This window comes from Trachurus japonicus, chromosome 2, assembly GCF_045865225.1.
Source record: "Trachurus japonicus isolate A0001 chromosome 2, Traja_1.0".
Lineage (NCBI taxonomy): Eukaryota > Metazoa > Chordata > Actinopteri > Carangiformes > Carangidae > Trachurus > Trachurus japonicus.
In genome coordinates, this window is record NC_140908.1 from 4,410,226 (window position 1) to 4,423,412 (window position 13,187).

A 13,187-nucleotide genomic window follows, 5' to 3' on the forward strand; every position below is an offset into this window, starting at 1 on the left:
TTTCAATTCTGAATATCGTGTTCTTACACTGAGTGAGTGTTTGAAGCTGTACGACGGAGCCTTCTCGTAGCCCTCGCCGTTCTCCTCTCTCCTCTTGCAGAAGAGCAGGGCCTTCTCGTGCAGGAACAGGTGCCTCTGCATCGGCTTGAACCGGGCCAGGTCTTTGACCTTGGCGTGACCTTTTTTATGCTCCGTCCACACGCTGAAGGAGCCTTGCATCAGCAGACGACCCAGCTCTGACAGGTTCCCCTGAGAGGAGGGGATTTAAAGTTTGGGATGTAAACAAGGCTTTGATTTGATAGTTTTTTTAATATGAATGTGCATGTAATGCCTCTGACCTCGTAACCTGTGATGGCGATGAGGTGCATTGAGTCGTTAACAGCTTTCAGGATGCCCAGGATCGAGGAGAGGGCTTCCTGTAGGTCACCACAGCCGTCGCAGCCTCTACTGTACTTCAACAACTCCTGCAAACATAGGACAAGTGGAGAAAACAATGTTTTGTCCCCAGCATTGCGTCCGGTCACAAACACAATCCACTTTTCCCAGTATTGCAAATACTTATCCATCCGTAGACTTAGCGAAAAAGTCATCTTTTCCATATTTTGAATATTAGTCACAATATCAATCCAGTTGGAGGCGTGGCCTTTTTGTGACCATTTTCAGGTTACCGCTTTCTCAATAATATTTTTAAAAGATATTTGTCTCGCACCAGTAAATGTGGTGCAATATTGCCCAAATAGATTGTAGGAAGAGTTCCCCATCTTACTTTAAAACACACACACATCTGTAGATAGAGAGAGGCTCAGGTGAGGTGAGGTCACCTTACCTTTAGCAGTAGCTGGTACTTGGTGATTCTCTGGACAGGTTTAAGGAGGTAGGAGTCCAAACCAAGTTTATGTTCCAGCTTCTTCTGGCACTCCTGAGGCACAGAGCAGATGTTGTTAAGTAAATATTATTATTGTTATTGTAGAGTTGAGGTGGCAGGAGAAAGGTGGCCGCCGACCTGGAAGAAGGCACAGTCGGAGCACTGTCTCCACAAGCTCTCAGAGCGAGGTTTATTCTGGCAGTAAGCCTCGTAGATCTGCAGGTCCTTCATCTACAGCACACAGAGAATAACAGTGGGCAGGATTATCAAAATGAAATTGTCACTACAACAATGAGGTAATGTATAGTACGTAGATTGTCTGCTTACCCGTTCTAAAAAGCAGCGGCCCACCAGTTCTGGGCAGTCGGTGTACGCTTCCAGCTCCTTTAGAAACGTCCTGGAGACAAACAATATGCAGATATTTATATAATTGAAAGCACAACAACCAGAACACGTGACGACGATGACGAACAGCGACGACCGGAGCCAAACCTCTTGTGAAACTGGTAGATTTCCGACATGTTTCCAAACAGGACGTCCTTCTTGCTGACCAGGGTGCTGGGGATGAGGTGGGCCATGGCGGGGTTGTCCATCTCTGCCGCATAGCCCTGGAGTTGGAGTTGAACATCACACACACAAACAACACAACCTTTAGTCTTGGAGGGAAATGCACATGTGTGAGTTATATTACAGATGTGGTGACCAGACTCACCTCCAGCACACACAGCAGCTCCTCCACATACGCTCTCTCTGTCTCCAGCAGCTCGTTCATCACATGACTGGAAAACACACATAAGCCAAATATAAACTAAGCATTCAGTTCATCAAAGTACAGCGTATTAACTCTACATTGAGACCCTTATACTGTTAAAATCAACTGACTATAGCAAAATAAAAGCGATATTTCTACAATTTAAAAAAAGTACAATTGCTATTTGCAGGTGTTTCCATTGAAAAGTGTTTTGTGAATGAGCCGTAATTCTCGTAAAGTCTAGTCTCGCGACTGGAACAGAAGGAGTTATCAGACTGAGTTGAATGATTGGACCTCACACGCCAAAGTTTTATAACTTTAATAACCCGTGAAAACGGTACACGGGACGGGTCGACTCAAAACAGACGGGAGAGAGAGGGAGAGTGAAGGGAAACAGAAAAAAAACTAGAAAAAGAAAGCATTAAATAGCTGACAGTAGATTTAAAGTAGAACCGGTGCAAAGGGGGTTAATTTAAATAAAATTGTTGGAAATTAGTGTAAAAAAAAAAAGTTAAAGCCTACTCAAAAACGGGATCATATCTGATCAGACCTGGAGTGACATGTAAATGTGAAAAAAGTGTTTCCATTACCAGCTTTTAATTGCGATATTTGGCTTTTACGCATTCCCAGGGGTAATGGAAACACATCTTATGACTCTGAGGAAGATCTTTAACCCTCTTACCGTCGAAGCACTGCCAGGTTTTCTTCTTCTTCTGAGAGAGAAGCGTGTCTGGTGCCGCCGTTATGAACCGGAGACTCCACCTGGACATATTTGACATGTACTTAACGTCTCTTATCTCTTTTTAAGATCAAATCAAACAAGCAAAATTCATTCTTTCAAGCATTTACCTTCTTGCAGATGGCGTTATCTGCCGAGTATCTCCTCTCTTTCCTCTGTTGATCTGAGGGGTAAAAACAGTGCATTCATTCCCTTCTGTCACTAACTATGCTATTTCTTTATATCTCTTTTAATCCACCAATCCAGGCTTACTGGGGGACGACTGTGGAGACTTCACTTCAGGTCTCGGAGCCACCGGCTGGACCGGTCGGGTCTGTTTGGCGGCGAGTTTCTTCAAGCTGATGCGTCTCTTCTCGAACATCTCCTGGACGGAGCTCTGCTTCTGGAAAACTCTCTCCACCTGGTCCTGATGGAGACCAAACACAAGCAGAGACTTACTGTACTGCAGCATATACGTCCACGCTTATTATACTCAAAACACGTGTGTGTGTTCAAGAAGCGACCTCCTACTCACCCTGAGCTGAGTGGTGAGCACCGCCTCGTACTGGCAGCAGATGGCGCCGCGGTCGGTGAGGGTGTGCAGCGCCGCCGTGTCCAGGTATCGCTCCAGTTCCTGCAGAGCTGCTTCGGCTCCGTCCTGAGACTGACAGCGGTCCACGGGCTGGCTGGCCAACAGGAAGATGCCGTCCTCACACCACCGCGACGCCTGGAGGGAAAGGTTTTTTTTTTTTTTCATTGGTTGATTTATATTCTGATTGTTTCTAGTGAAAGAGGACTGGACGCATGCTCACTAACTCCTACCTTCTCCAGAGCGTGGTGCAGCTCCATCGCCCTGAGCAGGAGGCTCTTCTTGCTCCTCAGAACGGAGCTGATCTCCTCGCACACGACTCTCAGCTCGCTGCACTTCGGCCTGATGGAGTCCTCGGCGTAGTGTGAGTTTTCAATCAGCATGTCGCCTTCACAGGCCAGGGACAAGGCACGGTCTAGCACATCCTGTTGAAACACATCAGAGATGTCTGTTGTTAAAGGGATAGTTCAACATTTTGGCAGATCGGCCCATTGCCATAATCCCTATAGTTTTAGGAGTAGGTTCGTTACCTTTATTTGTCGGTGTAAGCTATTTTTAGAATGGCGGAGCAGAGTCGTGAGCTGCTCAGAGCTACGCTACAGAGGCTCATGGGATTTCTTGGTTTCCCTCATCAAACTCATCAAATACACAATCCAACAACTCCAAAACGCTCTGGTGGACAAGTTGTGACCTGCACATTCACCACGCTATGAGATAATAACACAACGTTACCAGACAGAGTTGTTTTAGAGGTAAATTCATGCAAAACCGCTAATGCGCGTTCCCGTCGGGGGCAGTTTTTCAGCAAGCAGACTTGCAGTTTTGGAGTTGTTGGATTGTGTATTTGATGAACAGCTTGCACCGTCAATTAAAGGTAACGAACCTACTGCTATTGACTATAGGGATTATGGCCAATTTTCCAAAATGTTGAACTATTCCTTTAATATGCAGGATTTGCAGGTTGGCAACATCGATCAATCAATCAACCTGTGTAGTAGAGGGTTCATTAGTTAATGCTGGACGGAGTGGGACAGCTACATTATATAAATCAGTCACCCTCCACTCTCCAACATCAGCGTCCATTCATGTCTCTGTGTGGGGGAGGGGCAGCACATAACATTGATTATGTCATTAGCCATATGGCTTCAGGGATGCAGCGAAAGGTGAAAGCGTGTGTGTTCGGTGCCACGTGAGCTCCAGGATGAATCAGGGCTGTGTGTGTGTGTGTGTGTGTTTGTGTCTTACACAGGCCTTGTCCTCATGGCTGCTGAGCTCTCTGAGGACGTGCTCGGCGTGGGCGGGGCTAACGCTGACCTCAGAGAAACCCGACAGCCTCTCCGATGTCACATCAAGCTGGGCACGCACCTAGAAAAAAAAAAACATACACACACAAAGTTAACCTTCATCCTTCAGTCCTCGTTGTGAAGCGGAGCTGGCGCAACTACTGTCCCTTGACTCACTTCACGGAAGTGGTTTTCAAAATGTCGCAGCTGCAAACACTGCTCCAGCTTCGTGCGGTGACGCTCCCAGAAGTCGTCGAACGCCGTCTCTGTCTCATCGAGCTGACCCAGGAGCCTGAGAGGAAGGAAGGAAGGAGGGAAGATTCAATGATGAAGACAACCTCTTCTTTATCCATCTGTTTATTAGGGGTGTGCCAAAAAATCGATTCACATAAGAATCGCAATTCTCATTTAATACGATTCAGAATCGATATAAAATGTCCCAAAATCGATTTTAAAAAATGAAACAAATCTGCTGGCTGTCAGCCTCCATTTCCTTAGAATTTAAAAGGCAGCATGTTTAACTGCACTATTATTTTTTTAATAAAGAGGCACTCTTTAATATGTGATATTTGCTTTTATGCAACAGTTTCAACAATTCCATCTAAGCATGGATAAATGTTTAAAACTCAATAAATGTGATAAAGACACTTTAGTCATTCTGTCTTGCAAAGCAGACTGGAGTAGATCATGAGGATCCTTTACACACCGATAGACTGAAGCAGAAATCATTAGGAATCAAATCGTTTTGAATCAAAAATCGATTTTGAATTGAATCGTAGCCCCAAAAATCTGAATCGAATCTAATCGTGAGATAGTAAAAGATTCCCAGTATGTATGTATCTATACCTCTGTACGGTCGCTAGGTTGTCCAGTTCATCGTGGGTCATGTTGTATTCAGGGTCCGTCTGCAGAGGCTCGTTGATGCAGTCCAACAGGCGTCCACCCTGAGACAGCGCCACCTGTAGGTCCTCCTGTGAAGTCGGACAGATCGTATGGAGGTAAACACGCGTGTCCGCAGGGTCGGGTCACATGTGTATGGAAAAGGACATAAAAGCGTCTCTCACCTTCATGTTATCCTTCTTCAGTGAGTGCGTGTGCAGCAGGTTGATGGTGGCCTCGGCGTCGTTGGGCAACTCCGTCTCCGCCAGCTCCGTGCCGAACGCCTGCAGAGTCTGAGCCGTGGTCTTCACCATGAGCGCAAAGGCCTCGATTGCCTGTGTGTGGAGGGATTTATGGGTAAATACAGCACCTATCCTATAATCCTATCCTATATATAATTTCTAAGCATTTAAGAGATTATTTCACAAGTTAGAGCCATAGACTGCTCATCTTTAAAGAATGAGAGAGAGGAATAAACATGGAAACAAACTGATTAAATGTACAAAATAAGGTACCATTGTGGTAAAGAACACTTCTCCAATGCATGAATGAATTGCAGTGAGAACGTGAGCACTGAAGGAGAGGAGATTTTGGGTTGTAATAACCTTGTTGACGTTGTTTCTTAATAAACCGAACGCTGCCCAGCGGGTTGAGACACTTTAGGAGGTTTATTCCTATATAGGGTACAAACTAAGGTAATGGTAGCTGAAACTAAAACACAGAGTTTAGCTCTTTTTCTTCACTCTTCCATTCACTTTCACAGACATTTCAAAATAAAAGTGTATATGTATACTGTATATATGTGCTGCTGTACATACAGTGCGGTGTGAGATCCAGCTGTCATGGCAGTACTCCTGTGTGCCTCCCAGCTCTGTGGTCAGTTGTCCTGGGTCAATATAAGCATGGAGCTCCGTCACCGAACTCAGCATCACCACCTGATGAACAAAAAACAGTTATATTGACATTATATGAAGTGAATATATGGATTTTATATTATATATGATTCTAGTTTGTTGTCAGTCTGGGCTATTAAAAGCTCTACAGTGACTTACAGTGATCTAAATAATGAATTCAGTGAGTCTCACAGGAACGCATGCATTATGTAGGATGAGACTTAGTATATGGACACATGCAAACACATGCAGAGTACAGGTCATACTGGCACCTTCATTTTGAACTCATCCCTGTTGTACTTGAACAGGAAGTCTGACAGAGTCCGCTGGAACAAAGTAGTGGGACGCAAAACCAGAACCAAGTGCAAGTTCCCTGGAAACGAGCCCTGAGGAGGGGAGGAGAGGAGAGGACCAGGTCACCAGGTGGAGGCAGGAAATCAGGTGTGGAAATAGTCATAGACATATTTACACATACAACGAACCAACCAAACTGACAAATAACACTTCACATCCATTACACACTCAAATTGCTGGAGCGAAAGTTCAACTCAGAAGACAGGAAGCATGTTGAGAGCTGCTCCTCGTACATACATTTATGAGCATCTTTTGAATATAAATAGTTCACAGTAAACTTTTTGTCTTGAATTCATATGTTGCGGTTTTAAAGAGGAGGTATACAGGATTTGCAGCTTAACTCTGCTACATTTTTACCTTAATTTAACAGCTTTGGCGTAATTGCTTTAATAAATGGGTTGTAACTTGTTCCAGGGAGAATGGAGGCTCTCTGCCTTCCATATACACATTGTAACATGGTATATGTTAAATAACGTTATCCACTGACTTCGTTGTAAACAAATGCACATGGCCGGGATGAGGGTTAGCAAAACAGCGGAAAAGCGACCGGACACCAGACATAGCTCCTCTTTAAAGGTTCTGTTCTCAACACTTTGAGCCTACGATGGGAAAGTGTTGGTTTAAAGGGGAAGTTAATATGCAAGTCTGGTCGCTTTTTTCGCCGTTTTGCAACGAAGCCGATGAGAAGGAGTGATGGTTAACGTTATGTATTATATACCAAGTTACCATGTGCATATTTGTGTAGTCTTATCTGTCATAAACAAGAGAGGGTGCCGGCGACAAGACGAGAGCTGGGACACCGGGTCGGAGGCTCTGATCTTACAAGGTTGGTTTTCAGCCAAGAGACGCTAGGTGGAAGGCAGAGAGCCTCCATTCTCCCTGGAACAAGTCATTTAACCATCACAATTCAAAATCTTGAATAGTTCCTTTTTAATGCTGCACTCCTAAAGCCTGAGTCTCTGTGACCAGCGTCGCTCTGCTGAAATCCTGAACCGTCCTTTTCTAGGATTTCATTTTTCGAGATTTCATTGCACTACAGTATATCTTTCTTTCATTCCCCCAGCTGTGCTTTCCATCTAAAGAGCTGTGACTGCAAGGTGATTTTATTAGTCGGCCCGTGCCGTGGGTTTTTGTTTATCCACCTCCCCGCTAACGGTTTAAAAGCGTGGAATTGCCTTTTACACAGACAAACAGCCCAGGAGACCACTCATCTGAAAGCCTATATTGGTCATGGCGTCGGCTAAAACCCCGGGTGAATTGCTCCACCCGGTTAGGCATCATAAATCGATGCAGGGTGACATGCACACACACTCGTGGGGGCCAGAGGCAAGCTTGGAGATGTGTGACAAGCTCATGAAATCTTCAGCGGAGCCATAAATAAAGTCTGAGTAGAGACATGACGGAAAAGAGTGAAAACATTTGAGACGTTTGAAGAAAACGAGGGCAGAGATTTTTATTTTATTTTTTATAAATTTTTTTATCCTCTTGGTTTAGAGCGTGTGGCTGTTTCCTGGATCTTCTGAGCGGTAACTGTGTCTAGTGAGCCATGCTGATGCTAATGCTGCTCATGCTGACAACCAGTTCACCAGCGATTACAGCGAAAGCCTGACCTAATTATATTACACTGTAAAAGAGGTGTGTTGGATTTTAGGGACGTTTTACGATACTAATTACATTTTAAATATATAAATATCAACAAATATCTGCCTGTGTGTGAGGAAACAACAGAGAAATCGGTGTCCACAATACAAAATGGTGTCAACCAACGACTTCATGCATCATCATGCTGCTAATATTCATCACAATCACAGAGAACATCCCATAAAAAATAAAAAAAAACATCCATCCATGATAGAATAATGGACATGGCTGTAATTTAGTCTTACAAGGAGACCTGCACTCTCACCGACACACACACGCATACATCATAGTCATGAAATGCCTGCATGAAGTTGCCATGGAAACCACCATTCTCCCTGGATAACACATGGGGAGAGATGGAGAAAGAGGACGGAGAGAGAGAGACAGAGAGAGAGAGAGAGTGAGAGCATGATGAAATGAGAAGGAGCAATGTTACAGAGAGACTGCGTGTGTGCGTGCGTGTGTGTGTGTGTGTGTGTGTGTGTGTGTGTGTGTGCATGTGCATGTGTGTGTGCAAATTAAGAGAGAGAGCATTAGAGAAGCAGAGTGGCTGATGCCCGTCTGCGAGGAGGAGTGCGCTAAAAGTATTGACGGTGCTGCAGCTCCGCTTTGCCCTTTCAATCATGTATTTTCGGCACACACACACACACACACACACACACACACACACACACACACACACACACACACACACAGACACACTCATGTTCCTGCTGTGATTCTGATGAAAAACAGCCGGGTTGTTGAAAACTGCACCGTTTTTATTCTGCCCCTGCTTCCTCCCTATTTTAAATACGACTCCACACTTTACAGCGTATTCCTGCTTCACTGCTCTAATTAAAGCAAGTTGCATGTGCACATATTATTAAACTGTAAGAAAAGAATAAAGATGCAATAAAAACAGTAAATAAAAAAAACATCATAATCATTATCATCTTCATACAAACTATACACGTGTAATTGGAACCCATTACATTCAATAAACACTGAGAGGTCTTGCTTTAATTTGTAGCCTTGCATTAACATGACAATACACATGCTGCTTGGTACATCCCCCTGACAGATGCTCCTGTGCACACACACACACTTCAGAGATGAAAAAGCAGGCATTAATAAATGATAAGGATTAGAATATCATTTTCTGTTGACCAGGCTGATTTATATTCGAGGATGGAGGGAGGAGAAAGGTACTCCAGTCTTGTCCTCTAATGACATCCGCATTGTCCTCATGGGAGCTGGATAGCCACCATATTAAATCACATGCACAAACTACAAAGTGTCCCAATTATGACAAAGAAGAGATGAGGTTTTGCATCTCAACAGAGTCAGATTTTCTTTTTCCAGCTGCTAAAAAATCATTTGCACAAAACAAATGAAAAAATCAAGCCTTTTTTTTTTATTGCACCAGGTGACAGAGCCGTCTGTGTCGTCGCCCCTGCAGCAACGTTCCTGCAGCATGCTCGACTGACTGCATATTTATGACCCTAAATCACAAAAGATGAGACGAAGGTGTCCCATCGTGATCTGAGTGGATTCGCCTGGTTTACCCTCGTTAAATTCACATTTTTTAAAGCGATGGATCCACAGCGAGATTTTGGAGCGAACAGAAAAAGAAACTGTTGCTTTCGTTTTTCAAGTCCATAAATTCAAAAGAATGCAGCAATTAAATTTGTGGGGAAGCACTGTAAACACATCATCTAAAGGGCTTAATGTCATTCATTTTATTAGTGCAGAGAAGCCGCAGTATGTTATGTGAGCAGCATTTGTTGCTTGGTTCATGGTGGCTGTCTGCTCATGGTCAGAGTTCAACCTTGTTTTGGTTTTAACGCCACTGTATACAAGCAACAAACATGGCCGTCGTGTGAATGCATCCCATGGCTTTACATCACAATGCTGTCCACTGCTTTTCTTTCTTTTTTTTTCTCTCTCTCTCTCAGGCGAGGAGCCAACAAATGGCAGCGGGCGACCTTGAACAGACTTGAACATCTCACGGGAAGACGAACGACCTTCGTTTCTCCAGTAAGACTGCGTGCCATTGGCCGGGTGGACAAAGCGAGGCGTTGCACAAGGACACTGACGGTGCCGCGGGGGATTGAAGTGAGTGAGGCGACCGAAAGGGAAAGGAGAGCGACGGAGACACTCCCCCTCTCGCCACCTGCTCTTCATGCCTCCAGGTTAAGTTATAATCCACGCTCTCTGCCTTTATGTATTCAGCTCTACCCTTACATGAAACATGAAAAGGATTTGACGCCGTAACACCCGTCGTGTCTTTGTGAATTTCATGAAAATATAAGAGGCTTGTCACAGACAAAATAAGAAGCCATGTTTGATAAGTTAAGTCTGGATCTGAGAGGCTTCCCTCACCTGAATCAGCTGTTATACACAGAGAGACAGCGTCTGTGGATGCACACACTGTTCCACTCTTTTACCCCCAGTTTCTCTCTCTTGTCTGCTTTTATTTGTTTTCACTGTGATTTCAGACTGGAATTAAAATGTGAGGAAACAAAAACACATATTACACTATTTCCCCACGTTGTTTCTGTCACTTTTTCAGAGTGCAGCATGGAAACTGAGCCAGAGGACGACTTCACGGGGGCAGAGAGAGAGAGACGAGACACAAAAGAGGAGCAGACGATGGAAGGACCAAGAGGAAGAGGAAGAGGAGGAAGAGGAAGAGTGATGTGATCAGCAGAAGAGGTAAGGGGAGGAGTGGAGAATCTTCTTTTTACAGTATCTTTCCTCTGTTTTTTGTCTTGTAATTGACAGTGAAGGTAAAAACAAAAGAATATAAGGGAAGCATTTCATATTTACTACCTGAGCTAACAGATACTGAAATTAATACTGAAATTCACTCGTAACTTTAAAGCTTAATTAAGTAAAAAAAATATTTAAAACACTGGGTGGATTTCAGTGGTGTGCATCTTCACTGGCCGCACGATTCAGTTCGATTCCATTATACGAAACGTCTCGATGCGTTTCAATGCATCACACACGCAGCTTTTTCATTAATTAACATACCGTAAATAGTTAGATATACAGTATATGATAACTTTTTATCTACATAAAATTAAATGCATTTCCAGAATACAGCGCAGCTTCATTGGAGTCTGAACACACAAAGAAAAAGAAAAGGCCGAGCCCCACTTCAAGGTGTGCTTGTTAATTTCTCAAAAACAAAACGTAAAACTTGGCATTGTGCTTTAAAATAGAATAAATCACCATCTCTGTATGCGAACAACATCATTAAACTTGAATGGATTATTTGAATTTGAATATCGATTATGTGACATAACTGCATCGAATCAAATTCAAAGATGCATCGAGATTGAAATGATTATTTTCTGCGCCTTTAGTGGATTTTTATACATTTGGACAAAGCCAGGCTAACAGTTTCCCCTGGTTTCCATTCATTATGCTAAGCTAAGTGTGAAAAAAGCCTCTCCATCCATTATTTACCATTGTTTAACTACATTTTCGTGTATCTTTGCTTGTTTTCGCTCACACTCACTTACTCGCATGAACCCAACACCAATTAAATCAGAGAGGCACCGGCTCCCTCGGCTCCCTGTTATCAGTAAAACCCCACAGTCCATCAACGTCCCCTTCAAGGACATGGACTAAGCAGGTGCACTGGTGAAAGATAACAGACCCCGGATGGTTCATTGTGACTGTGGAGGCAGCGTCTTGTGTGCGAGTGTGCAGATGTTTGTGCTTGCTCAGGTTAAATTATTGCCACAGTGGGGATAGTTTCTTAGAAATACCATGGAAAAACCATTAGGCGTCATTGTAATCAGTGTCCAATTAGCATACATTAGCATACATCTGCATATATTAAACACGCTTAACGGTGTAACACGGGGACGAGCATCTTATCAACAGCTGTGGTGAAGCTTCGGCCACATGTTGGCAGAGCCGGGTTCATCATGATTCACAAGCGGAGGAGGAGGAGGAAGCCAATGCAAAAAAACAAATGCTTTTATAGGAGAGAACGCCAAATATCCAGGGTTCCTACACAATTGCATATTTTATTTTGCATGATACACATCTATCTACTCAAATGTCACAAATTATTTAAATTTATTAAAAGGAGAAGTCTGGAAATTTGGGAATTTTGAAATTTCAAATGTGTAGGAACCCTGAATATCTGATGAATGAAGTCATGGAAAACCAAAGTGCAACAGGACAGTGTCATTTTCATGGGATAAATAATCATGAAAACTTTTTAAAGCACTTAACCTTTTATTTCAGTGTCATGTTAATATGAATAGACGCACAGATATCAGATAACGTCGCCTTCTTTATCGTCTCTTCCTGTTTCTGTTCCTCACTCCTCTACCTCTTCTTCAGTTTATCATCTTTAAGACGAGTTACCAAGTTGTATACCGTACTAGAAGTAGGCTACTGGGCTAATGTCATGCTGATGCAAAGCTCACACCGCTTAGACTTTGTATTTCTCTGCAACAGGACTGTGTGTCATTGCGCGACACGCTACGTTCACATGTTGTGAGACTTCCACCACCCACTCCTGCATAATGTGCTATTTTTAACTCCCGTCCTGCTGCCTCGTTCCAAGACCCAGAAAGAAAAAATACTGTACAGTCGTCTAATCGCCAAATACATGTCCTCATTGCACACAGCTGAGGAATAGAGGTCTGAACTACGACTACTACACACAAACTAACAAACATCCATTACTCTAAGTAGTGACAAACCAAATTATACACACACACACAGCTGACACCAGCAACTAGATCCACAGACCCATGTTTAAACAGGCGTTATCACATGTAGAGTAACACGCACACACCAAAACAGCCATTTGTCAGCAGCAGAGGTTCTTCATCAGCAGATGATGCAAAACAAACAAACTGATCCACAGACACACACACACGCGTGCGGGCTCTTACTGCGATGCGGAGCAGGGTAGCCCTGACGGCGGCCCATCGGTCCAGTCGTCTGTCGATGACCAGGATGAAACCCACTCCTGATGCTGCCACACTGTAGGAGAGAGACACACACACTGTTATTATTGCACCAGGGAAACCACTATTATCTGGATTTAAAGGGATACTTCGCCCCAAAATCGATAATTCACCAATCATCTACTCACCGTCATGCCAAGGAAGGGTTTGGAGAACTTTCAGAGTCATCAAAAGGCTTTATGAAACATCCAGATCCCTCCATACTGCTCGTCTGTACTGACCCAAGTGTCCT

The 13,187-nt window shown here is 43.7% G+C and overlaps 1 protein-coding gene and 1 long non-coding RNA gene across 8 annotated transcripts in view; one reads left to right on the plus strand and one right to left on the minus strand.

Moving 5' to 3' along the window:
• Positions 1–13,187, minus strand: part of mcf2la (mcf.2 cell line derived transforming sequence-like a) — a 47,583-nt gene that overhangs the window by 8,016 nt on the left and 26,380 nt on the right. For all 7 annotated transcript variants that reach the window (XM_085796455.1, XM_085796473.1, XM_085796446.1 and 4 more), the window contains exons 4-22: positions 12,881–12,971; positions 6,251–6,364; positions 5,904–6,020; positions 5,271–5,420; positions 5,053–5,177; positions 4,384–4,498; positions 4,169–4,288; positions 3,157–3,348; positions 2,870–3,061; positions 2,608–2,761; positions 2,466–2,518; positions 2,299–2,378; positions 1,578–1,644; positions 1,358–1,473; positions 1,193–1,262; positions 1,004–1,096; positions 827–919; positions 339–464; positions 28–249 (exon numbers count right to left, since the gene is read on the minus strand). In XM_085796455.1, the coding sequence (XP_085652581.1) occupies positions 28–249; positions 339–464; positions 827–919; positions 1,004–1,096; positions 1,193–1,262; positions 1,358–1,473; positions 1,578–1,644; positions 2,299–2,378; positions 2,466–2,518; positions 2,608–2,761; positions 2,870–3,061; positions 3,157–3,348; positions 4,169–4,288; positions 4,384–4,498; positions 5,053–5,177; positions 5,271–5,420; positions 5,904–6,020; positions 6,251–6,364; positions 12,881–12,971 (2,290 nt within the window). The remainder of the gene's footprint in view (positions 1–27; positions 250–338; positions 465–826; positions 920–1,003; positions 1,097–1,192; positions 1,263–1,357; positions 1,474–1,577; positions 1,645–2,298; positions 2,379–2,465; positions 2,519–2,607; positions 2,762–2,869; positions 3,062–3,156; positions 3,349–4,168; positions 4,289–4,383; positions 4,499–5,052; positions 5,178–5,270; positions 5,421–5,903; positions 6,021–6,250; positions 6,365–12,880; positions 12,972–13,187) is intronic.
• On the plus strand, positions 7,832–10,481 carry LOC146990641 (uncharacterized). Its single transcript, XR_015037504.1, has 3 exons — positions 7,832–7,967; positions 9,911–10,147; positions 10,454–10,481. It is a non-coding gene; the product is annotated as an uncharacterized LOC146990641 (long non-coding RNA).